The following is a 27,841-nucleotide window of genomic DNA, read 5'->3' on the forward strand; positions in this document are numbered from 1 at the left end:
GGAAAAGTTTTAACAATGGTACATTTCCTTTTAAAAAAAAATTTCTCCAGAAGCAGGAGATGGGCTGTACGGGGGCTGGAACCCCCTCTTTTGCTCTCGCTTCCAATTGTTTTTAATAAGTCTCGAGAATGGTTGAGGAGGGTTCTTTTTTCTTTTTTTTCTCTCCCTTCTAAACCTCTTTTGTTGGTCTCTCTCTGTGTTGTGCCCATCTCTTGTTTCTGCATAACCGGAGAAAAAGCAGACACCCTGAAGGATGAAGAACAGGGTTCTGTGTATAATCAGGAGAGCAGCTTAGGGGACATGGGGGGTGCACAGCTGATCTCTGTAATGATGGGTCTGAGGGAGGAGCCTCTGTTTTTTTTTTTTCAACTCTGAAGAAAACCTGCCCATGTGTTTGTGTCTCCTTGTAAACCCTGAGTGACCCTGCACTACAGCACGGATGAGGAAGGGTCCAAAGGAAAAGAGAAAGCAGCTGGCATGAAAAGTCTCAGCCAAGGAGAATTTGTCGTTATTAAATTCCTACAATTAAACACAGACACCCAAGCAAAAAGAGGATAATGGCTCCCTTTCATCATCCAGGAACATGGAACAGTTAAAACCACCAACAGCCAAGCCCCTGAGGAGACGAAAGAGGCTTTTCAGATAGGGAGTGTACGGGAGGGCGAGTCCACGTGCAAGTGAACACACACACACACACACACACACACACACACACACACACACACATCTTTTCTCTGACTCAAAAACCAAGGTCCACTGTTCCAGGGCTGGGACAGCAAGGCTGAATAATTTTTCCCATGACCACCATCTTGGATTTGAGCCTGCACAGCCTAAAGGGAGAAGGACTGCATCCCAGGGTGAGTCCTCTGAGAACACTGGCTTCTGAGTCCACCTGGGCCTCCTGGGGTACTGCTGTACTAAACTTCCCAAACTAACGCTGGTTTTAAAAGGAGGAAGAGGGAGGGGAACCAGTGCGGCTCTAGCTGAGGCCAAGGAGTGCATCTTGAGGATGCACTAGGAACCCTGCCATAGCTATTTTTATTGGCTGTTAGGGATTTCAAAGAAAAGAAGATACTTTGCTGCACAGAAAAGCACAAGTTTAGAGGTCATTAAAAATATCAATGCAAAGAAAGAAATAGATAAATAAAAAATATCAATGTAAATAGATAGACAGACAGACAGACAGACAGATAGATAGATAAACAGTGCCAGTTTGTATCAGAAGAGCAATTTAGAATAACTGCAAAACCCAAGTCAGACCTGAGCACGTGTAATCCCAGCTCTTGGGTTGTTTTAACCATCAGTATGGTCTGGGGCAAACATCTGGACTTCCCTGGGCTTCAGTCACTTTGTGTGTGAGATGTGGGTTCTGATAGTTTCGTTTGGAGAATGTAGGACTACAGTAGAACACATATGGGAAGTGTTCCGCCCAGCCTTGGAAGGAGTGAGGCCTGCATAGTGTCAGCTGCTATCTGTTAATAAGAAAATAAACATAATTGCTGGAATCATTTCTTCAACTCCCCATTCCTGGACTCCCTTGGAAAGGACACCAATCACCTCTCAATATTTACTCCCTAGTTTGTTTCTACCATGAAGTCTATCTAGGAAACCCATTCAAAAAAAAAAACAAAAAACAAAAAACTGTCTCCAAAGCATCCACACACTGAGGAGAAGAGGTTGGATCTTTTTCCCAGATAAACACTGCACATCCTAGCCTCACGCACTAACCAGCAGCACAACTACCAATGTCACCACCCCAGCAACAAACTGCATCCTGCAGCAGCAGGTCTCTGTGGTGAAGACCCTGGTGACCCGGCGACAAGAAAGGATAAAGGAGCTAAAGGCCCCACCGAACTTCCTACCCTGCCCGCCCTCAAGGCACCAAAGCCATTCCGATATAACATGAACAGCGACATCAATGACACCCTGACACCCCAAAATCACATCCTGTGAATAGACAGGAGGGTGGAGAGATGGGTAGAACTCTGAGGCCTCAGATTCCAGGGGAGAAAAAACAGTTTCGGTGGAAATTAAAGTTGGTGCTTAAAATCCCACAAATACTACAGGAAATACTGAGGCAAAGCTAGTGGGGCATGGTCTGCTCGTCCCTGAGAAAATGAAGCTCAGGCGTAACCTGCAGCTCTCCTCACAACTCTCCTCACAACTCTCTCTGGTTGCCCACCATTTCCCAACCCTGTCTTACCGTCTATGGCCCAACACCCTACCTTCTGTAGTAGAAATCCAGGTAGCCAGGAAGACTCATAGATGGAGTGATTGGAAGAAAGTACCACGGCAGCCATTCGTGGGCTGACAGCTGCCCCGGAGTGCTCCTCCTAGCCTAATGTAGTCAAGCTGTTTTCTGTCTCCGTGAGTCATGCCAGAAAATATTGGAAGTACAGAAACCAGGGTCTTATGCTGAGTGTCACATACGACCTGTCAGGTGCATTTTGCCTTTTGACTGTGTTTTTGCCTGGCTTCTGAGGACACCTGAATGGTCAGTAATACTCAGAGAGCAGAACAAGTGTCAGTGTTCTGGTGTTGCTTTTAACCATATTGGTCAGCTTCGAGGGTATGCTGGTTCCAACCTATGCAGAATGGGACGGTTCTAAAGAACATAAAACTGGTAACACCAAACTGTAGAGAACTTACAGTCTATCTTTCTTACTCACACCATCCCATCTGGGATCATTGTGTGACCCAGAAAAGACCTGGACACTGGGTTTCAGAAATAATTCATACAAAGCCCTCAACTGTAAAGACACTATTTAAAGAAGATCCGGGGACAAAGATGCATCCTCTGCGAGCTCATCTCCTGGGGTAGATAGACAATTCCTTCTCAGACTTATTCCTAATTGGCAGAAATTCAAATTATATGACATGAAATGGTTTAACCAGCAAAATAGTGGGACACTTGGAAAACTACATTGTTTATTACAGTTAGGATAGGTTAGGCTACACTGAAATAAAAAAAAAAATAGTTCCAAAGTCTCACAATATAAATTTCTTCCTCGCTTCAAGTCTATGTGCTAAATTGATAAGCACACTCATTTATGGTTGAAGTCTAAGGCATGATATGAGAAGAGGAATGTGTTGGCTCTCTTAGAATTTCTGGCCAGTGGCCATCCCAAAGGACACAGAGGAATGCAAACATAGGATGATGGTAGAGAGGAAGCCCTCACTGCCTGTGAAGAATCCCAGTGATCACCAGAGAATGCATCGGGTTGAACCCAGGCTCTAAGCCTTCTTGATAGCACTCTGTCCATTGACCTATTACAGTAGCCATGCTTACTGAAGACCTAGTATGTCCCAATCAACTAGGGACAGGTTACACATAACACTTAACAGTTCAGCACACGGACCAAAGCCAATTAAACGTACAGTAGGCAACAGAAGCCGGTCGATCCAGAGTGGTCTAAGCCCAAAACCACTCACTGCTAATCTCTGCAAGTTAACCTGGTAACTGTCTGCAACATGGGCAAATGCCGTGTGCTCTACCTGTCTCTGAAGACGCTGTGAGAGTGTGATAAATGCCCATTTCATGACATGCATCTGTGCCGCATGAAGAGGGCAGTCGGTGACCCTTACCTGGAGCGGCACAGCAACACCCACCCCCCAGTCCTTTCCACCTCCCCCCACCCGGCAGAAAGCAGAAGAGCAGCAAGCAACCTCCCATCAGGAATGTTCTTCTAAGCAATTTGCCACACAGCACATTCATCAGCGGCGCTAAATAAGATGCGACTGCAAATAATTTAATTTTTAAAACGTAAGCTTCCTGTTCCCATAGATCAATTAAAGCCTCTCACTTCTATTGCCAGATTGACGTGGGCATATTTATCACTGCTTACCACAGGAACTCTGCTCTGTCTGCTGTGTTCAACAGGCTGAGCAGGTGCCCCTCCGAAACCATTCAGGGTGTTCCGAGAAGCAGAATGTGGCCACAGAGGAGACTCTTTCCTCCCAAAAGAATCAGAAAGGGAAAACGGATGTCAGGACAACTTATTCAAAGGCTCTCTTTGCCTGGTACAGATCCTGAGCCCACTGGCTGAAACATTGGGTTCAAGAGGCAGCATTTGGAATCATTTGGAAGAATTTGGGAGAACCAGTATTTACAGCTTTTGTAAGGAGGCAATCAGGCATCTGTACCAACGTCCTTCCTTGGACATTTGTCCAAAGTAATTTATGAGACCTATCCTCATCAGTGAACATTACAACATTGAGGAATGGTTTAAGGTACCATCAAAAAATGTTATATAAAGGCCTACCAGATGGCTACGGGGTGAAGGTGTTTAGCACTAAGAGTGGTGAGTTTGAGCCTCAGAACTTACATGGTGGAAGGAGAAAACTGACGACTGCAAGTTGTCCTCTAACCTACAGACACACGCACACACACACACACACACACACACACACACACACACACACACGAAGAATTTTAATTATTATGCGATATTTACCCAAATAAGAAACGTTTCGAACAGAATCTGAATATATGCATCATTTTAATGGCTCTGAAAAGACGAGGACGGCCACACAGGTGTATAACTGATACTATTATCAGTAATGTGAGAGGAAAGCTGTCCCCTGCCTGCCTTCCTGAGTTTTCCAATATTTCTACATAGACTATTACTGATTTTAAGGGGGAAAAAATCACAAACAAATCTTAAGTATTTCACATAAATATAGATGTTAGAGTGTGGCTGTTAATCCATGATAAATTCGAGGCACAGTGCGCCACTCCTCCTATCAGTCAGTTAACTCTCCACATGCTCATTCCAAGAAGATAACAGGAGCTGACCTGGAAATTACGCTCTAGGACTCATCTGAGCCATATTCCTGTAGCTGAGCTGGGTCCCATCCATCACAAGAAACAGGCCCAGGATGAAGAGACAGAAGACAGGAGCCTTTGTGCCTTTTTAAGGAGACAGAGGTTTCATCTGGGTTTCTTCCCATGGTTCCATTCCCAATGTACCACTTGATAAGACGCACAGTGGTTCCAAAGACTTTAATCTCCAGAAAGACTCACTGAAAAAAACATAACTGAGTTTGTGACTTCATCAGGGAGAACTAACCAACTTATTGGACAACTCAAGGGATAGGAAGATGGGTTTACTTTAGTTGATACAGAAGGCCATAGCTGTAATGGGAGTGGGAGAACACACACCTTACCACCAAGCAAAAGTTCAAAACTTTAAAATTCGTCATTATCTTTCTGCCAGTATGATAGGTACCCACAGGAAAATGAACAGAACTCTTTGTGTGTGGTGCGTGTATATATATGCATGTATGTATGTATGCATGCATCTGTGTATGTATGCATGCATGTATATATGTGTGTATGTATGCATCTGTGTATAATGCATGCAAGTATATATACATGAATGTATGTATGATGCACTGTGTATGTATGCATACACACATGTATCTATGTATGTACATATGTATACATGCATACATGGATGCATACATGTATTTTTAAAGAATAATATTCTTTTTAAAGAATATTATAATTATAATAATAATGATGATGATGATATTACTAACCATTCAGGTGTCCCCAGAAGCCAAGTAAAAACACAATCAAAAGGCAAAATGCACGGCCATCTGACAGGTCATATATAACGCTCGGCGGTAAGAGCCTGATTTCTGAACACTCAGCAAAGGAACAGCAAGCTGGGGGATAACTGTAGCACCACCCTCATGTCTTCTCCAGTGTGGGATTAAACTCAGCGTCTCATCCATGCTAGCCACGTGCTCTGCCCCAGCCTGCCTCCCATGCCCACAGAACTCTTTTCTGAAGGTGATTCACAGTGAAGAGGGCATGTGGCTGAAAGCGAATAACAAAACAACACAGAAGGCTATTCTCACGTGCGTGCGTGCCTAGAGACTAATGCCTCCTTTTTAGCATCTTGGCAAGAGTTAAGTGTGAACCTGGCCAGCCCGAGTTGCCCTGCAACAGACCAATAACAAGCAGGCAATTAAGTCATCAAAACTCCCAACCAAAGAAAGTCCAAGGTCTCCGGAGACTCACTAGTACATTCGACCAAAGAGAAAAAAGTTCATGGCAATCCTTGGACTGTCTCAAATAACAGAAGGATAGAATAGCGTAAACACAAAGAACACTTCCAAATGCCTCTTACAAAGCCAGCATTGCCCCTGTGCCACAGCTGGACAGAAACATCGCCAATATCTCTGATAAACTTAAGGTTTGGAAATCCTTAGTAGTACCAGAAAGCAAATTCAACAGCACGTTAAAGGGGATTATATACTGTGGGGCAGGATTGGTACAACATACACAAATCAATAACATCGCAATATAACAAATGATGAAAGCCGCATGGTCACCTCGGATCCAGGAGCACGCATTCGACCAAATTCCATACCCTTTGATAAGAAACTCAGTGAGTCAGGTATAGACATGCGCACTTCCGTATAATGAAGAGTCTCCGTCAGCCAATCTCTGGAAAGCCCTTGATGGCTCCTGGGGGAGGGAGAGTCATTGGCCTCAGTGATGTAACTGCTTGTGAGTCTCCCGTGCTCCAATGAATAACTCATACCCATGGCCATTTGTGGGCATCCTGGTCAAATCCAGTAGGTCACAAAACAAAAGCACACAAATCAAAAAGGAACACTACTGGGAGAGGGCACGCATGGAGAAGAAGAGGGGGCTGATGGAGGTGGGAGAGGAGCAAGAGAGGGTGGGGTGGTAAGTGGGACCAGAACATATCATACACATATACAAAACTGTCAAAAAATAAACTCAAGTTTTTTTTTTTTTTGGTTCTTTTTTCCGTAAACTCAAGTTTTAAAAGATACAGATTTTAAAAAGTGAATGATGACTACAAAACTCTGAGTTAAGATGTATATATATATATATATATATATATATATATATATATATATATATATATATATGGGGTTTGTGTATATTTTTTAAAGATTTTATTTATTCATTTTATATATGATGAGTACACTGTCACTGTCTTCAGACACACCAGAAGAGTACATCAGATCTCATTACAGATGGTTGTGAGCCACCATGTGGTTGCTGGGATTTGAACTCATGACTTCTAGAAGAGCAGTCAGTGCTCCTAACCACTGAGCCATCTCTCCAGCCCTTGTGTATATTTTTAATTATGCATGTAAATAAACGAGCCTGCAGAGGCCAGCAGACAGCATCAGGCCCCTGGAACTGGATTTACAGCCACCTGTGAGTCACTTTGGATAGTGAGAACTAAACTCAGGACGTCTGCAAGAGCATCAAGTGCTCCTAATTGCTGAACCACCTCTCCAAGCCCAAGATCTGAGTTCTTAAACACAATTGCTGAACTTAGACTGGCAAGATGGCTTAGCTGGTAAAAGTGAATGCCACCAAGCCAATCTCAGCTCAATCACAAGGCTCCACATGGGGGAAGGAGTTATCCTCTGACCTCTATTTTCATGCTGTGACGTAGGCACACACATGCATGTATGCAGACACAAGCACATATGTACACACCCCAAATAAATGTAAAAATAAAAGAAATTAAACATTGTTTGAGAGGAAGGTTATTATTTTTTTTTACTGAAGATAGATTTTTTTTCTCAATGTGAATCCTGACTATGGTTTCCCCTCTGTCTCCCCCCCCCCCATTTCTTCCCCACTTTCCCTCCCATCCGGATTCATACCCTTTCTGTCTCTCATTAGAAAACAAACAGGCCTCTCAGGGATTATAATATAATATAATATAATATAATATAAATGATAAGATAAGACAAAAATGAACACATCCAGCCCAGGAGAAATGTTTGAAGGAAAGGAAAACTATCCAACTACACAGTAAACTTGCCACTGACACAAATGCTTATTGTGAGGACTGTAGACACTTCTACTGCAAGCCAGTGAAATGCTTATTGTGAGGACTGTGGACACTTCTACTGCAAGCCAGTGAAATGCTTATTGTGAGGACTGTGGACACTTCTACTGCAAGCCAGTGAAATGCTTATTGTGAGGACTGTGGACACTTCTACTGCAAGCCAGTGAAATGCTTATTGTGAGGACTGTGGACACTTCTACTGCAAGCCAGTGATATGATAACTCACTACTAATAGGCAGGGGCCAGAACATTTGAAGAAATTAGTATGATGCTTTTTAATGTGGCCTCTGGAGATTGGAGACGTGGCTCAGTGGTTAAAAGCTAGTCACTGTTCTTCCAGAGGACCATGGGTTTACATGGCAGCTCACGACTGTCTGCAATTCCAGTTCCAGGGGATCAGACACCCTCACGCAGACACACAAAATACCAATGCACATAAAATAAAAATAGTAAATAATTTAAATGTGGCCTTTATACCATATGCATAACAGTAGCAGATACAGGTTTCCTGGAACCTGAAGTTTATGTTTTCAGGAGCTGCGAGGGAATCCAGAATTTTATAAGTGGTAACCAAAGACAGTCTTACACTTTTTACTGAATGTCACATTACTGAAATCTATGGGTGATTAAAATTCATTTTAAGAGAAAAAATAAGAAGTCTGTATTTTGGGACCCAGAAAACATGGCACTAGATGGTAACAATCTGGAAGGTTCTCCTTACGCACAGGACAAGGATACCCTTGTCACTTTCTTCGGTATTATTTCTAGAGGCCCCAACCAGAGCAATTAGGCAAGAAAAAAATGAGGATATAAATCAAAAGAATAGAAAGAAAATTGCCTCTATTTACACACATTGTGATCAGAGAGAGAGAGAGAGAGAGAGAGAGGAGAGGAGAGAGCACAAAGATTCTATCAAAAACAAATTCAGGCAAGTTGCCAGATATAAAAATCAGTTCCATTTCTATACACTAAGAATAATCCAGAACAGAATGGGTGAGCAGACAACCCCATTTACAACAGAGCTGAAGGAAAAAAAATAAAATACTTAGTGGTAGATTTAACCAAAGAAGTAAAAGATCAACTCAACAACAAAAAAAACTATAAAACATTTCTGAAAGAAATTTAAAGACAATACAAATAAATGAGCATGGAGTCTGTGTCTATTGACTGGATGAGTGGCTAAAGGGACTTTATACTTAGAATGCGATCCCTACAAAAATGGTAACATATTTTTTCGCAAAATCCAGATGACCACAGGAGACCCCCAGACAGCTAACATGACCTTCAGCAAAGGGAAGAAAAGTTGAGACAAGTAAACTACCTAATTTCAAAATGCACTTCAGGGAGAGAGTTGCCAAGGCAATACAGTGCCAGCACATGGTAAACACACAGAACGGTGGAACACAGTACAGCGTTGGGACATAAATCCATCCATTCATGATCAAGTGTTCTTAAATAAAGGCACCAAGCCCATGCCAGGAGAAAGGGTATTCTCCTCAATATGAAGGCTTAAACACGAGACCTGGGGCTGCAAAGCCACTGGAATAAAACACCGAGCATGTATTTCTTTGGGTTTTTTTTCTGTTCTTTGAATTTATAATATAATTACATCATTTCCCCCCCTTCTCTCTCCTCCCTCCAACTCCTTCCTCTGCTCTCTCTCCAATCCATGGCCTCTTTTTCTTTAACTGCTACACATATGTATACATGTATGTATTCCTGAATCCACAAATACGACCAGCCCAGTCTGTGTAATGTTATTTGTGTGTATGTTTTCAAAGTGCATCACATCGCTTAGCACCAGGTAAGAAGTCAGTGTGCTCTTCCTGGAGAAGCTGATCGCTCCCCCTCCCGGCATCCCTCAACCACCTGTAGTTCCCTACTGATGTTCAGGTCTTGTGTAGGCAACCATGTTGGCGAGACTTCAAGGGTGTAGCTTCCCTGACACTTCTAGAGAGGGAAATAACAAGGTGCAAGTTTTTTTTAACGTGTCTGTATTGGAAAGGGTGTGAACATGGGCTATAACACATGTAATCGAGGTCAGAGAACCCGTAAGGCTCAGTTCTCTCCTTTTACCTTGTGGATCCTGAGGATCAAGCACAGGTCATCAAGCTTAGCAGCCAGAACCTTTAACTCTGGCCACCTTACCGGCCCCAAAAACTATGTCTTAGTGTAGTTTGGGCAATGGTTTGTTTGTTTGTTTGTTTTAAGGAACAACACTAAAGACAAAACCAGACAAATAAGATTCCATCATCAAACTTTACGATCTTTCACACTGGGAAGACACAATCAATCTGGGCCCCAAGAGCCAAGAGTTCTTTCCCTCCCCCTGCCTCCCCATACCTTCCCAGGCCAGCATCTTATCAGTTATGGGTCAGCAGGACCCAGGTAAACAAAGACAGTGGTTTCCTCAGACATGACAGTTCCCACTTCCATGACCAGCACCCACTAACATGCTCCTTCAAAGGGCCAAGCCTCCTCAGACCCACCTCTGGGTTTCCATCAGACATCAGCCAGGCAGCTACAACCCCCAAGCCCTGAGGCCCTGGGCCCCTAGAGGCCACCCACATGGATAGAACATGGGGCATTGGGTAGAACCTCTTGCCTGAATCCAGACAGAGGAGCTATGTAAGGTGTGGACATCTTAGACCCAGTTCACTCCAGGTTTTACACTCTGTCCTCTCTCTGACACTGTGACCACAAAGCACCCTGGATTTCTCTAGGGGCAGCCATTACATTTAGCCACCTTCTGCATTGGCATTGCAAGATTTAGATCTCCACATACACCCAAAGGCTAAGAACCTCTCGGGAGTCAGGGAGTGCATATACCAGGACACATCCTTCCCCTACCACCCTCAAGACATCCCTTTTCTGGAGACCACACAGCTCAGTGTAGACTGTGCCAGCTCCTAGGCACCCACATGAGGCTGACTTCTGAAACTGCCATTCTCTCCTACCTGCTAAGAGCCAATGTCCTGAGTTCCATCCATTTCCCACAAGATTCTTCATTCCCAAGTATCTGCACTCTTTGAGTGAGACAAAAACCCTAAGAACTAGAAGCAGAAACATACCTGGGTCTTGGAATGGGTCAGGTTTCAAGCAGAGGGCAGGCTGGAACTCAGAATAGCATTTTTTAAAAAACAGCCTAAACACAGAAGCCTGATCCTTGTCCACCTGCCCCACCAACACCTACTGTCCAAGTGCCATCGCCTTTCCTCTGCTAAGCCCACACACCAGCATAACGGGTCACCTTTTAAGAAGACATGAAATGTTGTCCTCCACTAGACTGTCATACAAGATCACACTTACCTTTGGTAGAGACTCAAACAGGAGTTAGAAACCCCCGCCCCACCATCCCCACTTCACACCACCTCCACTACTGCTCCCACTTCACACCACCCCTCCCGCCCCATCACCACTTCACACCACCCCCATCACCACTTCACACCACCCCTCCCGCCCCATCACCACTTTACACCACCCCCATCACCACTTCACACCACCCCCCGCCACTTCACACCACCCCTCCCGCCCCATCACCACTTCACACCACCCCCATCACCACTTCACACCACCCCCCGCCACTTCACACCACCCCTCCCGCCCCATCACCACTTCACACCACCCCCATCACCACTTCACACCACCCCCCGCCACTTCACACCCCCCCCTCCTGCCCCATCACCACTTCACACCACCTCCACTACTGCCCCCACTTCACACCACCCCCTCCCGCCCCATCACCACTTCACACCACCCCCAGCACCACTTCACACCATCCCCCGCCACTTCACACCACCCCCTCCCACCACTTTACCACTTCACACCACCCCTCCTGCCCCATCACCACTTCACACCACCCCATCACCACTTTACACCATCCCCCCACCACTTCACACCACCCCCCGCCACTGCCACCACTTCACACCAACAGTAATCCTTTGAGAGAGAGCATCCTCAAGAATATTTAAAACATCAAAGCTGCAAAACATACATAACCTACACACACACTATCTTTGATTTGCTACACTCTGTGAGAGGCGGTCACTCTTAGGAAACAAAGCTAAACACCCCTAAAGAACAAAGCAAAAGTATAAGACCCTCCCACATTCGTGAGGTGAACCAGGCTCAGATGCTCTTAGACATCAGCTTACTAGAAGACCAGGCGTGATCTCCAAGATCATTTGCAACAAGGTCTGGTGTGTGGTCCCATCTTTCTCGAGACCCTGTAAAGAGCTGGGACCTGTGACTTGAACCTGCTACCCCAAGGTCCTGGAGGGAATTGGGTAGCCCAGGCCTGGCTTGAGTCTCTCAAAGTTTACATACCTCAAGAGGTTGAAGCTCAGGTCAAGCCTCTTTGCAAAATGTCCAAAGTCCCGGCCCAGGGATTCTGGAATTTCTCTGCAGTACTGGCCTACGTAGGACACCTGCAAATTCAATGGAACAAAAATGGAAATTACCCAGCTACTCACAACCCAGAGCCTCCAATCCCATGACAGCTTCCTCAACCTTAAAGGGTGGCTAAACTGTACCAATTCTGCCACTTTTGGGGGACTCTGCAACAGCTTCCCCTTCCTGGCATAGTTAGGTTGATGGGGATATATTGTGACACAGCAGAAATTAGATTAAAATTGGATGAGGTACAGGTGACCAAACAGCCCCCACCCTGACCTTTGTGATGGCTGCCCATCTGGGTCTTCTCTCTCTCTTCATCCCATATTACATTCACCCTCACAGAAGACAGAAGACAGGGTGGATGCTGTCCCAGGCCTCAGCCTTTTCTCTGGCTTCAGAAATGATCCCCGTAGTCACTGTGAAAAGTGCTCCTTCCACCCTCTAACCCTGCCACAGAAATCGAATCTACAAAGCTCAGGCTCAACTGTGCGACAGAGCTATTTAAAAAAAAAAACTCAAAAACACACTTAAAGTAAGTTCATGATTTTGTATTGGGCTGTGCTCACAGCTTTTGGTGATAGTATTCGGCCTTCAGGCCACAGGTTGAACCCATAATTGAACCCCCAAGGCATTAAAACAAGCTGGGCAGGAAAGAGGCCATGAGTTCCACTGTAGAACCTCTGTGTGTAAAAAAAAAACACCCACCACACTCTTTACAAAGTGCTGACAAGGCCTAGGCATGTGGCCAGCATTTCTAAGGTTTTATATCAGAAGGCCACTTTTTGTTTAAACGGTTTTGCCTGCACGTTTTGCCCCACTCCGTGACTTGATCATGCCCAGGTTGTGTGAGGGTGACCGACCACACTGCTGTACATTGGTCCTGTCGTGGTCCTAGTTTCACTCTAGTCCTCCCCTAGCTCTAGCTCTTCCAGTCTTCCTTACCCACTTCTTTCACAGCCCCTGTTGGAGAAGAGTGATGTGGGTGTCCCAGGTTAGCCCACTTGGTCTCTGCACTTTGAACAGCTATGTGTTTGTTCATTAACCATCTCCAACTGCATGAAGAAACCTCTCTGATGAGACCTGAGAGCTGCTCTAAGCCACAGTCTAGCGATATGAATTTGGAGGCCCCTTTGATATTATGACCATTTATCAGAATAACAGTAGTGGGTTCATCTCTGGGGCTCTCAACAACCTTGGTTCTTGGCCACAACTATGCCAGGCATAAGTTTCCTCCCATGGAATAAGCCTTCAAGCCATCCATGCCGCCATGGCAGCTATGGGTACATCTTCCATTCTGGTTACTACTGCTCTTTACCGCGTTCTACCACGTTCACGGCAGGGTAAGACTGTACGGACTATGGGTACCCCTATAATCTCAACACAGACAAAGCAGTTGCCTGGGCAACTTAATTTGTTCAAAGCCAACCTGAGTAGCGGAGTGAGACCCCTGTTTTATACACCTCTAAGGAAAAATGAAGGAGAAATAATTTTTAATTTTTAACATGTATGTATTTTCTTTCTCTCATGTGTGTGTCCATGTGTGCACCATGGTACATACTTAGTAGACAGAAGACAACTTGAAGTTCTCTCCTTCTAACATGTAGGTCCCCAGGATCAAAATCATGCTTGGTGGCAACTGCTTTGACACACTGGATTATCTTAATGGCCCAATAAAATAATTTTGACCCAGGGGTTGGGGATTTAGCTCAGTGGTAGAGCGCTTGCCTAGGAAGCGCAAGGCCCTGGGTTCGATCCCCAGCTCCGAAAAAAAAGAACCAAAAAAATAATAATAATAATAATTTTGACCCAAGAAAATAGCAAAAATAAATTATTATTGTTGTTGTTATTATTGTTGTTATTATTATTATGATTATTATATAAAATGGGATCTTGCTTCAATCTAGCACTCTGTCCCCTTTCTATATTAGACTCATTTTTGCAGCTTTTGTAGGTTGTCCTGGTGCTGTTTGTATTTTGATGCTAATTGCAAGAGGGGCTGCCTAGGACAAGGAGTAAACACATACTTCATCAGAACCTTCTCCCCATTTTAACTTGTAAAATAAAGGCTAGAGCCGGTGATTGGGCAGGGGAAGAAAAGGTGGAGCTGAAGAGCTGGTGGGGAGAGGAAGGAGGAGAAGGCAACGACTGGGGAGAGGAGGTGGAAGGAAGATGGAGCTGAAGCCTGTAGCCTGGAGAAACAGGAAGTTATAAGGGATCTCCTAGCTGGGGAGTAGAGTAGTGCAGTGGTAGATCTGCCCAATCTAGGCGCACAGCTTGAATTCATATTAATTGAGTTGCGTTTTCATTGCACGGGCTTATCTGGGTTAGAGATCTACCCCAACAGCATTTATGTTAATAAAGTAAGTTGTGCTTCCGTGCTGAGATGAAGGATCTCGACAAAGAGAGATTGAGGCTATTAAGGTCCCAGTAAATCCTGCAGGCTTGGTCTCAATCTGTAACGTGTTCTGTAAGTTCTGTAACCCTCCAGGTCCATGGGGCTCGCTCTAAAACCCAGCACGTGCCACCACCATTTTGGGCCATCAACACATAAGATTCCTGTGATATTCAAAGTAGGTAAGCTTAGCTTTAAATAGAGACGCTGAATCCTGTCCTTGTACACCAGGCAAGGATTAGATCTAGAGGGGACCCAGCTTGTCAGATCTCAACTTTCACATAGGGAAGAATTCCACCGTCCTCTCAACATAACACAGAGACAGTGATGGAGCCTGGTAAGTTCTGAGTTGTGAATAAACACTTTCCAACGTAAGGACCACAGAGTGCTTACCCTCAGGACAGCTTTTCTCTGTGTTAAGTTGTCAGTCACCAGATTCCCAGGGACACACAAACACGACTACCACACCATTCCCACCACCCTCACCGCCTCTACCCATCCACCCCCGACCCCAATCTATTACCAGGTTAGCTCTCACCAGAAGAGTTGCCCCAGGTCCATTTTCAAGCACCAGTTTCCTTGGATGTGTCGCAATGATTTGGAACCTGTTCTCTTTTGTTTTCTTCATTCAGAGAGTCACATGTGTCTCAGGCTGGCCTAGAGTTCACTATGTACCTGAGGATGATCTCCAGCTTCTGCTCCTCCTGCCTGGGTCAAACCCAGGGCCTTGTGCAAGCCAGGCAGATGCTGGACCAACTGAGTGACTCTCAGTCCCTGCTTCCTCTTTTTTGAACTTATCAAGTACAGCCATCAACTACCACCAAGAGCAGTTACGATGGCACAATAACACTTAATGAATGCCTGCCCCGTGCAGTCCAGTTATCTGTTGCATCCTCATGAGACAGCCATTGGGATCGGGCAGTGTGGTCCCCATTGTACTTGCGTAACAGGACTGAAATAGCGTATGAAAAGCACTCGCCCAGTCAATAGCTGTTGTTCAGATCAATATCCCCATGGAGGGGGATCGGTTTTTTTCATTCTCTCCTAAGCCTAAGATTTCAGTGCCCAAATTTCAAGTTTGTGTTTTTGTCTGTTGCTGTGTCCATGCCACAAATTGTCGCTGTCATACATTAATGGAAAAGAGGAGGAGGTTATATTGAATATAAATGAAGCATTCAAGCCAAGGAAAGTCAAATGAGGTCAGGCCCACAATGAATAAAAAGATTTAACAGAGAAAAGTGACAGGACAGCATCCATCGACTGTCCCACTTGCATGCAGCCATCAGCCACAGTGGCCCACACCAGCCATCAGCCCACAGTGGCCCCAGGAGCACCAGTATAGCATCAAACAAATATCACTAGCCACCTCTCTAATTTTTTTTTTATTGAGATCTTTCCCTTGCACTTAAATCATCCTTTTCTTTAGGATGCATGTTCTCTAAGTACTGAAAACGTTGCATCCAATTTTATTCTTGGATATTTCAGTTACATTATAATGAAAATGATAACTCATCCCTTGGGCTTCTCAAGAGTCACACACACACACACACACACACACACACACACACACACACACACATACACTTTAAGAAGAGTCAGGGTAGATTGAGCTAGAGAAATGGCTCAACCGCCAAGAGTACTCATTACTCTTCCAGAGGATACAAGTTCTGTTGCCAGCACCCATGTCTGGTTGATCACCACTGCCTGTAACTCCAGCTCTAGGAGATCTGTCATAGTCTACTTTATACAGTTTGCTTTGTCCAAAGAATCGCACGCACTCAGGCTGGCCTGGAGTTTACAATGTACTCAAGGATGGTCTTCTGCATCTAACCACTAACCCAAAGCAACTCGTGGAACAAAAGGTTTACTTGGACTGAGTATTCCAGGTCATTGTCCACTGAGGAAAGGCAAGGCAAAAACTTAAGGAGGGAACCTGGAGGCAGGAACTGAAGCAGAGACCAAGAATGAACTCCAAATACTGGCTTGCTTTCCATGGTTTGCCTACAAACCAATCTGATGGGGACATTTTCCCCATGAGGTTCCCTCCTCTAGCATGTGTCAAGTTGGCAAAAACCTAACCAACACAATTCATGATGTGCCCTTCTGGCTTTCTTGGGTACACGCACGCACGCACACAATATGCTTACACAGACAAAGGCACACAAATGAATATAAATCTTTTTAAGTTATGTTTATTTGTGTGTGGGCACCTGTGCATGTGTGTGTGTGTGTGTGTGAGTGTGTGTGAGTGTGTATGTATGAAAGTGCATGTACAATCTATGGGAATCAGTTGTCTCCTTTTGTTTCATTTTGTTTGTTTATTTGTTTGTTTAAGACAGAGTTTCTTTATAATAGCCCTGGTTGTACTACAACTCACTCTGTAGACCAGGCTGGCCCCAAACTCACAGAGATTTTTCTCTGCCTTCAAAGTGCTGGGATTAAAGTTGTGTATCACCACACTCAGCTCAAAACAAATAATTTTAAAGATTTACTTTTTAAAAGAAGGATCTAGGGCTGGAAATGTTACTCAGTGGTAGCATGCTTCCTTAGCATGTGGAAGTCCTGGGTTGGAGTTCCAGCACCAAATTAATTACTTATTAAAAGGCCTACCTGAAAACACAGTGGTGGTTGACTGGAATGTTAACTGGTAAGAGGTTTTAAAGGAATGTCTTCTAATCATGGCAATGGGTGATAACCACTGTGAATTGTGTTTCAAAACAGCCAGCAGAGAGAACTGGACATCTCTAGCATAAGCAACTAAATGATAAGTGTTTACTATAATCGATACACCAGTCCTACTCTTCTGATCATTACACATTATATTCATGTATTGGAATATTATATTGCATCCTACTAAAAGGGTATTTTCCAAAAAAAAAAAAAAGGAACTACCTGTCAGAGTTGTGCACACCCAAGGTGCTACTCTCACAGTGGGTTGTTATACATTGTGTGGAGCAGATGCTAGCAAATATTCCAGAGCCAGATGGTGTAGGAAAGGAGACAGTGACACCCCAAGGCACTCCAGAACCTTCCTACCTTCTCCTGGCCATTTATCTTGAAATATTGGGCAGGGCCCCAAAAAAAAAAAAGGTCTTAACAACAAGTCAGCAGATGACCCTGAGCCTTGTGAAGCAGGGGTACCATTAGGAGTACCGGAAACATCAAGTCTTGAGGAGGACAAGATAAGAAAAAGGAAGTCTTGGGAAGTTTCAACCTTGCTGTCAAGTTCTCCAGGAACTTGGAAGAAACTACACTCAAAGAATGCTGGGACCAGAAATGCAGAGACCACAGTGCACAGGAGGGGAACCCTGCTCCCTAGGCAGATGCATGAAGGGGCAGACCCCCTTCCCAGGCACACATCCCTCTTCCTAGGAAGTCAAACTCACTCCCGGAAGCCCCCTTTCCCTGGCTCAGAATAAGATCTCCATTGTCTGCCCATTCTGCAGAGGCTGACAGTAACCTGGCAGGCTCACTTCTGAACTCTGGACTTGTGCCTGTCTGAGGCTCCAGGCAGAGCCAGCGATTGTAGGAGATGAGGTCAACAGGGGCAGCAGAGAGATGGTAATTCAACTCGTTTCTATCAACACCTGCAGCATGCCTGGAACATAGTAGTCACTCAATAAAGCATGAACTACCAAATACCCTTTAAAAAGAAACAAAGTAGTTTCCTTTGGTAGCATGCACCCGGCAGGCATTCTTTGTGTTTCCCATGTGTAAAAATCTTAAGCCTCTGAGGAGGAACCATTCCTTTATCCCTGATGCTCTGCACCTAAAGGGAGAACTTTCACCCTGTTTCCCTGGGGTGGAGAAGAACTTTGCAAAGTGAAAGTGCTGGCTTCATGGGAGGAAAAAGCAAAAGAGAAACCTTCCCTTTTTTCAGCAGATACCAGGCCCTGCTCAGCCTGGTAGAGTTTGCTCCAAACACAGAGACCTTACTTCAAGGCTGAAAACGGGCGCTGTTAGGTGTCTGCCATCTGGTGTTCCTGTGTCCTAGTGACACCTCTTCAAGAAGCCGGAGATGAGTAAAACTGGGGGGGTGGGGGGGGGGCCTCCACCAGCCTTGAAAAGAAAGATCATTCTGAAGACAGAGCTCCTCCAGCACCCGGCCAGATAGCACGTTGTGGTTTTCATTGTGACTCTGGTGACTCTATGCACTTTGCTGCCATGGGTTCCCCCTTCCTCCATGTCAGTGTATCGAATCATTTCTACGGTTGCCCTGGTATCAACAGCATACACCCCAAAAGTTCTTTTAAAACCAAATTGTAAAAGAAGAAACCGAAACGCTTTTGGTGGACCCTGAGAAATATGAGCCACCAGCACTGGGTTTCGTAGAAAAGTTAGTCCCTCAGCGTTGATGAGTGTGAGTCTAGAGACAGAGGGAGCTGGGGGATCGCAACTGCTTACCACACCACTAGAGAATGTGCCAAGATCAAAAGAAGGGACTGACCTCTTCTTCAACTTGGAGAAAGTGTGGACACTTGGCACACACCACCTGCACATGTGACCTCCCAGGGCAAGGGTGCTCACGTTAAGCCTTGGAGACCTGTGCCCCACTGTCCCTCCCATTCCCAACTGGATCCTGGAACTAGATGGGGCTCACTTGCACCGACTTACTTGAGTTCCACTGACCATGAGCCCAGCCATGGTGGAGAGGACCCAGCAGGCGGGGCGGCACTGAGCAGGGTGGCTGGTGGTGCAGTTCCGCACTGGGCGGTCAGCTGACCAGCGGAAGCCCTAGGCGCCGGTCGGCCACAGAGAACTGCGCGCAGCAGCGCTGCGGCCGCTGGCTGGCTCAACCCGGTGCACGTGAACCTCCTCCTCCCGGCAGCTCACAACGGGTGGCCCGCTGCGCTACACCCAGCGTGGGAACCCCCATGCGACTATTCCTCTCTCCTGCCCAGTTCCTACCCAGTTCCTGCCCGGTTTCTCCACGGCCCCTGCTCCCCAAAAGGTGCCCCCTCCAGAATCCAATGCCCAGAACTTTATTGCATTCATCAGACTCAGGTTTCGGGGTGAAGGGGTCCCCATCACGGACGTGTCGTCAGAGCTGATGTTAGCTCCCGGCTCAGAATTTGGCCTTCCCAGAATTTCACAATCTAAGTTACATAACCTCCCTCAACTGCTGGAAGGAGGGGCTTCTTCACACAAGTCCCTACTATAGTCTAAAAGTGCTAGCCAGCAAACAGGCCTCCTGGTGGGATGGAGTTTCCATTTGTTAGAGCGAAGGCTACAAGGGAAGGTTGGATTTTCCCTTAAAGTGTCAGCCAGTCCTAAAACCTCTACTCTTTTGATATTGATGACGTCCCAAATCTCAGGACCCTTGGATTCTTATTCTTCTCCAAGGGAAGAGACATGTGTAAGAATCAAAGCTATTAGTTCTGTGGTGAAGCACATGTGAGCTTAAACACACATACGTACACATACATAGCACACACACACACACACACACACACACACACACACACACACACACACACACAAAGATACAGCTTAGACCAGATAAGCTTGTGGAGTGTAATGTTGAAGGGAGAAGCCAGGCCAGCATCCCTGCCTCCAGGACTCTTCTGAGATCTGAGGACTCCATCATATAAGGCAACTCGAGAAACTTTCTTTCCGACCAGCTCCCACCCAGAAAGATGCCTTCAAGTAGGATCTCTAGGACCTTGCTCTGGAGGAGAGGGGCTCTGGTTCCTAAAACTCACCTTGGGGATGAGAACCCTTGGCTTCTGTGACTCATTTCTAGAGAGAAAAGGTGCTGGAGACAGAAGGCCAAGAGACAGTCAGGAAGAGACTGCTCCTGGGGCTGTGCTGGGGCCTTCTCTTCCCCTCTTCCCCTTTATTTTTTAAACTATTATTACAGTGTGTGTGTGTGTGTGTGTGTGTGTGTGTGTGTGTGTGTGTGTGTGCCTGTGCGCGTGTGCTTCATGTTCACACATGAAGAGATGGACGGCAGCTTCAGGAAGTTGGTTCTCTCCTACCGCATGGGTCCAGAAGGACTAACTAGGGTCCTTGGGCTTGACAGTAGTCATCTTTATCAGCTGAACCATATCATTGCACTGCCCCCCCCCCGCCGCCACATCCCCCCTTTCTCCTCTAATTTGAATGCTCAGCCTGCCAAAGCCCGGTACTGTGGAGTATCACTTCTGAGCTGCCCTGACTTATCCATTCTGCTCTCTTCACAAAGGGATGATCCCAACATCATTCAACTAGATAGGGAAAGGCTGAATCCTGGTCTCACTCTCAGGGCAGGTACGGCAGCTTGGCAGGACCATAGACAATTGTGGCTGCCACCTCCAGACAGGAGAATGGTCACAGGGCTTTGGCCGTCATTGTCTTCTGTGTCTAAGGAGCACTCAGAAGTCATCGGCTATGCCACTGATGACCGCTGTGGCTGTGGTTGGGAATTTTGTTCTGTCCGGCAGCCCTGCTCCTAGGACATGACTAAGCAGGCAGGCTAGGATGGTAGCATGTGGATGTGCAGGGCTAACCCCTGGAGGCTGGCCTGCCTGCCCCTCCCTTCTACACTCATCCCAAGTGGAGCCGTGGAAACACAGTCAGGCTGGATTTACTTTAGGGATTCCTGAAAATGCTTCGAGTGACAGGCAAAAGCAGAAAACTTCTTTCCAGAGAGAAGGGGTGAAAGGAAGCCTCCCAAAGCCTGGTGCCCCCAGGACAGCCGCCCCCCTCCTACATTCAGTGCAGGGTCCAGGCTCTCTGATCCAGTGTCCACTTGGATTTCCTGCCTGAAAGGGAAGAAATGGTTCGGTGCAGTGAGAGTTGTGACACTCTGTCCTCCCCTGCCACCTCATACCTCAACCTGCCTAGAAGGTGTTCCATAGAAATCCGTGCCAAAACAAGGACCCCCAGTCGTGCCCCTTCTCCACGGCTGCATCTTCTAGGCCAAGACTGTTATGAAGACACTGTCAAGCCTTGTCCCCTTCATGCACTGTCTCATGGCTGTTCCCTCCTCCACAGAACCTCAGGAAGATTTTAAAAGCCAAAATCTTCCAGAGTCTCCCATTCAATTTCCCATAGCCCAAGATATAATATGATCTTCAACGTCTCTGACAGGGCTGGAAGTTCATCTCAACTGGTAAAGAGCTCTCTTAGCACGTGCAAGGCCCTGGGTTCAATCCTTACTACTACAGATATTTTTAAGAAACATCTTTCTTACAGTCCCATCTTTCTATCCTCTGCCTGGACTTACATGGGTCTTTAGTTTTGCCTGGAAATGCTTCCCCAGTGGCTCCTGTTCCCACTCAGTGAACACACCTAGAAAGCCAGCTGACAGAGCATTCAAGGATCGAAAAGATTGCAAAACAAACTTCAGGATAGCTCCATCAGACTGAGGTTCTAATGTGTACTGTAGGGAACTGCAGAAAGTTCTTGATCAGAGTGATTGTCTTGAGCTGTTCTGGCTGCTACAGTGGAGCACCGTAAGCCCAAACTAACAACTGGGAATTCCTCACAGTTCTAGAGGCTGAGGAGATCAGGTGTTAGCAGGTTCTGTGTGATGAGAGCCCACTCGCTGCCTCACTAACAGCCACGTCTCCCCTTGCCCTGGAAGAGACAAGCTAGTCTAGGAAGGGGGCATCAGTAAGGACACTAATCCCATCACAAGGGCTCCACAAGGACCCATCACTTCCCAAAGACCCCCCCACCTCCAAATACTCAAAGGATTAAGGTTTTAACACAGGAACTTTAGGGGGACCTGGGCATTCGAACTGTAGTGTTAGTACTTTCCCTGGGGGGTAATTGTCAGAGGGCTCAAGCTGAAACAAGGGGACTTACCTCATCAGCTTCTAGGGGTTGGTCTGTTGAACAGAACAATCAGGAGAAGACAAGGAGAAGGAGGAGGAAGAGGTGGGGATGAAGGAACAGACACAAAATCCTGTCTTCTTACCATAGAAGATGGAGAGAGGAGAGGAAAGAGGAGACAATCCTTCTGCTTCCCTCTGATTAAACAAAAGAATTGAAATTAAGTAAAGTGGCTCTCCTTTTCACAAGGGGAAGGGTAAACACGTGTTTGGAGCCTACACAAACAATTCTTTTGAAACGGAAGGAGTTTCTAAGAGTGAACGAGGAACTCGAGCCCTCTTGAGGCTTCTGGATGGACCGACTCCATTCCAGCCCCAGGAGCACTAAGAGAAAAGGGAGGCTCATGCGTGTATTGGGGTCCCTCTCGAATCTCATCACCCTGTTCTATAATGAGTCACATGACCTCCCTGGCCTCACTGGGGACATCCTCAGGTAACATAGACCCTTCAGGATAAACGGTCCAGCTTACCCAGGGACATCTGCAATCCTGTATCAATAAGAGATACTGTCACCATGATTACCTCCAAGAAGATGTGTAGTCCAGGGACATCTGCAATACTATATCAATAAGAGATACTGTCACCATGATTACCTCCAAGAAGGTGCATAGCTCAGCATGTGTAAGCCCATACATTAGACCCACGGAATAAAAATCCAAACCAAACAGGACTGGGCCCTCTAGGTATGTGATTCTGATGTCTAGTGGGGTTCATGGCGAGAGAGAAGGATCAACACAGACAAGGGCACCTTCCCTCGCCACCCTGGAGGAAGAGGCCAACACTGTGTGCCCACTGTTGTCACCCTTGTTGATAGTCCTTGGCAGAAAAGACCCTTTCCCTTTGGAGTTCCTCCGTTGCATTCCTGGGACACAAAGGAAGATCCTGTTTATTTCCAGTCAAGGGAGTTGATGTTGGGGTCAGCCAGAACTAGCCAAACAGGAACTGATTCCTTAAATCTTCAGATTGTGCCTCAGCAGCGGAGAGCAGGACCGGAGGGCAGGACCAGGCCAGTTCTGAAGCTCCCCGCATCGTCTCCAGCCTGGCTTCCTCGCTTTCAGGTGGTCATCCTTTGTCATGTGCCAGCCTCTGGTCCGGGCTCTCTGCACTGAGATTTCAGCTTTGACAAGGAGACGTGGTCATCTGAGACGCTCCTTGACAATGCATCTCCCTTCCAGACCTCAAGAGGGGTGAGGGGACGAAAGTGCAAGAAGGATTAGGATGCTTACCTTGCCTCTTCCATTACCTACAGCAGAGGATGGGAGGTGGTCGATGCTCCCAGGTATATCCAGCATCCTTCAATAAGAACAGTGAATATCGGGGTTGGGGATTTAGCTCAGTGATAGAGCGCTTGCCTAGCAAGCACAAGGCCCTGGGTTCTGTCCCCAGCTCCGAAAAAAAGAGAAAAGAAAAAAAAAAGAACAGTGAATATCTTTTAAGTGTATTGTGTACCTTCAAATACCCAACTTGGGGGCTCCTGCAAACGCTGGTTCACTACTGTTTCCTTGGTGCCTCTGTTCACCTTCCCTTTGGGTTTTAGTGGGTTTGAGCTTTTGTTGGTGACGTTATTGTTGCGCGCGCACGCGCGCGTATGTGTGTGTGTGTGTGTGTGTGTCTTTTGTGTACATACATGTGCAGATGTGCACACATATACTTACAAGTGTACATGCATGACCGGCATTCAGTGTCCGGTATCTTGTTCTCTGAGACAGGATCTTTATCTGAACCTGGAGCACCTTGAGACTGAGCTCGGCTGGCTGGCCTGTGAGCTCCAGGGATCCACCTACCTGAGTGCTCCTTGCCCCAGCACTGGGGTTCCATACCAAACTCATGGGCTGAGCAGAGCAGCTTTTATGTGGGCGCTGGGAATTCAAACTCTGGTCATCAAGTTCGCCCAGCAGGCCACTTACTCACTGAACTATCTCCCCAGCCCTGGTTCTTAGGAAGTTTTGTGGGAGTCAGACTCACCTCATGTCTATAATTTGGCGCTCTGGAGGCTGCAGTAGCAGGGAGATCACAAATGTTAGCCAAATCTAGAGAGTAAGACCCTATCTCAAAAATCCTAAATTATTTATAGTCGTTTTCCTATCCAAACGCAAACAGCAGGAGTCTGGAGAAGCCTGCTTCGAGACATGCACATACTGCTTTGGCAGCTGAAAATAAGAAAGAGGAAGCGGAGCGTAGCAGCACATGCATTTAATCCCAACACTGAGAAGTTAAAGGGAGACCGACCTCTGTCGGTTTGAGGCTAACCTAGTTCACTTAGTAAGTTCAAGGCCAGCCAGGGCTACCTAGTGAGACTCCAGTCTCGAAATAAAAGAAGATACGGAGAGAGACTGATACAGAAGGAACAGGAAAAAGAGACTTGGCAGCTGACACTGCCCTCATTACCTACTCTTCTTTCAGCTCAACTTTAAAGACCCTGAGAATCCAGCCTTGGCCCCTTTGCTTGGAACCTGTAGGCTACTCAGGTCTGCCCTGGCTTAGGAGGTGAGTCATCTGTGCTGCAAAAGAAAGAGGCTCACACTACACTCTGGCAAGAAACTAGAGCAAAAAAACAAAACTAGGAAACAAAACTCATCGATTCCGAGTGAGGAGGTACCTTTCCAGAGCCCCAACGTGACTAACAGTGGTTCTAAGGTCTAAAAGTTGTGGATGAACCCCTCGGACCCTCGGTTAAATTCACAGAATTTGAGGGTAAGTTCAGGAAGCAGGTGCCCTTCCCCCTTGAAATTAGGATTTGTGAATGTCCAAATTGCCTGCCCCAAAGTGGTTGTCTGGCGGTGCCCTGAATTCAACTTGGGAGACTGAGTCAGAAGGATCGCAATGATTTCAAAGCTGGTCTGGGCTACATAGTGGGCCACAAACCAGAGCGTGAGACTGTACCTGGGAAAGAAACGTGAAAAGAAGAAAGGGAGGGAGGACAGGTGAGAAGAAGAGAGGGAGAGAGGGAGAGAGGGAGAGAGGGAGGAGAAGAGGGAAGAGAGAGGGGAAGGGGATAATCATCAACTCCAGCTACTCTCTGAGGAAACCAAGGTCTGAACAGCGGTTCTCGATCTCACTAAGGCTGGGACCCTTTAATACAGTTCCTCGCGTTGTGGTGACCTCCCACTACAAAATTATTTCATTGCTACTTCATAACTGTAATTTTGCTAGTGTTGTGAATATTTTTATTGGATGTTTTTTATTTACATTTCAAATGTTATCTCCTTTTCCGGGTTTCCCATTCAAAAAACCCCATTACATCCCCCCTTCTTCTATGAGGGTGTTCCCCCACCTATTTACCCACCTACCCCTTCCCACCTCCCCTCACTGAGATTCCCTTACACCGGGGGGTCCAGCCCTCCTCCCGTTGGTGCCTAACCAGGCTATCCTCTGCTACATATGCCCCTGAGGTATGGGTCTGTCCATGTGTACTCTTTGGATGGTGGTTTAGTCCCCGGGAGCTCTGGTTGGTTGGTATTGCTGTTCTTAGGGGGTTGCAAACCCCCTCAGCTCCTTTAATCCTTTCTCTAACTCCTCCAATGGGGACCCCATTCTCAGTTCAATGTTTGGCTGGGAGCATCCACCTCTGTATTTGTCATGCTCTGGAAGAGTCTCTCAGGAGACAACTTTATCAGGCTCCTGTCAGCATGTATGTCTTGGCGTCAGCAACATTGTCTGGGTTTGGTGGCTGTGTGTGTATGGGCTGAGTCCCCAGATGGGGCAGTCTCTGGGTGGCCTTTCCTTCAGTCTCTGCTCCAAACTTTGTCTCCATGTTTCCTCCTATGAATATTTTTGTTACCCCTTCTAAGAAGGACTGAAGCATCTGCACTTTGGACATCCTTCTTCTTGAGCTTCATGTGATCTGTGAATTGTATCTTGGGTAATCTGAGCTTTTGAGCTATATCCACTTACCAGTGAGTGCATACCATGTGTGTTCTTTTGTGATTGGGTTACGTCACTCAGGATGATATTTTCTAGTTCCATCCATTTCCCTAAGAATTTCATGAAGTCATTGTTTTTGATAGCTGAGTAGTATTCCATTGTGTAGCTGTACCACATTTTCTGTATCCATCCCTCTATTGAGGGACACCTGGGTTCTTCCCAGCTTCCGGCTATTATAAATAAGGCTGCTATGAACATAGTGGAGTATGTGTCCTTTTTACATGTTGGAGCATGAATTATAATATAAATATCTGATATGCAGGATATCTGATATTTGACCCCCCCCCCCAAAGGGTTCACGAACCACAGGCTGAAAACTATTGGCCTGGAGAATAGAATAAACTTGCCCAGCACAACCAGCAAATGAGCAGCTGCTCTATATCATGACTGAGAAACGGAAACTCCTCCTGCATCCCAGCCACATAGGCCAAGGAGGACTTGAAGGTACTATTTCACATCTAACGGCTTCTTGTCACGCTGAAGCCATTTTCCTCACCCAGAGCCCCACACCGCAAGGAAGTGGCTCTTCGTGCTCTTCCTCTCCTTCCAGAGCTCTGAGGGATACAAATTCATTTTCCCTCTACTTACCTTGCCTTTGTTGCAGATTGCATTCCCTCCCCAGCGCTCCTATCTGTCCTGCCTCTCAAGAGATGATGGTGAATAAATGCATCCCTGGCAATAAAGTAACTGTCCCTGAGATTTATTGTCCTAGTCATTTACAAGGATTATCTTAGAACACGTGGAGGGCAATGGTAAGAACGCACACACAAGAGCTCTGGAAGGATTTTCTGAAACTAATTCCAAGTCTCTTCCTACTTTTCCAGACTATGACGCTCTGAGCAGAAGCAATAAAAACTACTCCACTAGCTCCAGAAAACACCAGCTCCAATGGACCGGTGACAAAGGAGGCTGTGCTCTGACCTTGTGGTCGCACTCTGGCCTGGATAGACGTCCACCTTTGTCACTGAGTAGTGCGAACCCATACTAAATATGCAGCTGAACTTTCCTCAAGTACAAACAAACTTTAGGTGTTTGGGAGCTTGTCTGGGGAAGTTTTGTTGTTGGGGGAAGGGTGTATTTTTTTAGACAAGGTCTTTTGTAACTGGTCTCCAACCTGGTTGTGTAGCCGAGGATGGTGTTGGGCTCCTGGTCCTTCCGAGATTTTATAAGAATGAAACACCACATCACGTGTTTAGTATAGGGGCTTTGTGCACGCCAACTCAACACTGCCAGCTGAGCCACATCCCCAGCCCAGGGTCTTTTGATGAATTAGAAGATGCTACACATTGGATCCAGGGTTCCCTGGGAGGCCTGCGTGTTCAAGGTGTAGAGACTCGCGCTGCGTAATTAGAAGCTGGTAGAATGTTTAAGAGGTGGGGGGCCCAGTGGGAGGTTCTCCGCCATGATCCCCACAGAGGCAGAAGCTCAAAGGCCGATCAGTCATAGATTGAAACCCCTGA

At 46.3% G+C, this 27,841-nt stretch overlaps 1 protein-coding gene and 1 long non-coding RNA gene across 2 annotated transcripts in view; one reads left to right on the forward strand and one right to left on the reverse strand.

Moving 5' to 3' along the window:
- LOC148000665 (uncharacterized) overlaps nucleotides 1-2,193 on the forward strand; it is a 228,895-nt gene extending 226,702 nt beyond the window's left edge. Inside the window, exon 3 of the long non-coding RNA XR_015638200.1 lies at nucleotides 1,361-2,193. This is a non-coding gene — a long non-coding RNA (uncharacterized LOC148000665). The remainder of the gene's footprint in view (nucleotides 1-1,360) is intronic.
- The window catches only part of Lrmda (leucine rich melanocyte differentiation associated), a 1,059,497-nt gene extending 1,040,043 nt beyond the window's left edge, over nucleotides 1-19,454 (reverse strand). The window contains 2 exon segments of the mRNA NM_001109441.1: nucleotides 12,180-12,280; nucleotides 19,255-19,454. Of these exon segments, the coding sequence (NP_001102911.1) occupies nucleotides 12,180-12,280; nucleotides 19,255-19,284 (131 nt within the window). The 5' untranslated portion in view covers nucleotides 19,285-19,454.
- Nucleotides 19,455-27,841: the final 8,387 nt, after the last annotated feature.

This window comes from Rattus norvegicus, chromosome 15 (genome assembly GCF_021556685.1).
Source record: "Rattus norvegicus strain SHRSP/BbbUtx chromosome 15, alternate assembly SHRSP_T2T, whole genome shotgun sequence".
In the NCBI taxonomy this organism is placed as follows: domain Eukaryota; kingdom Metazoa; phylum Chordata; class Mammalia; order Rodentia; family Muridae; genus Rattus; species Rattus norvegicus.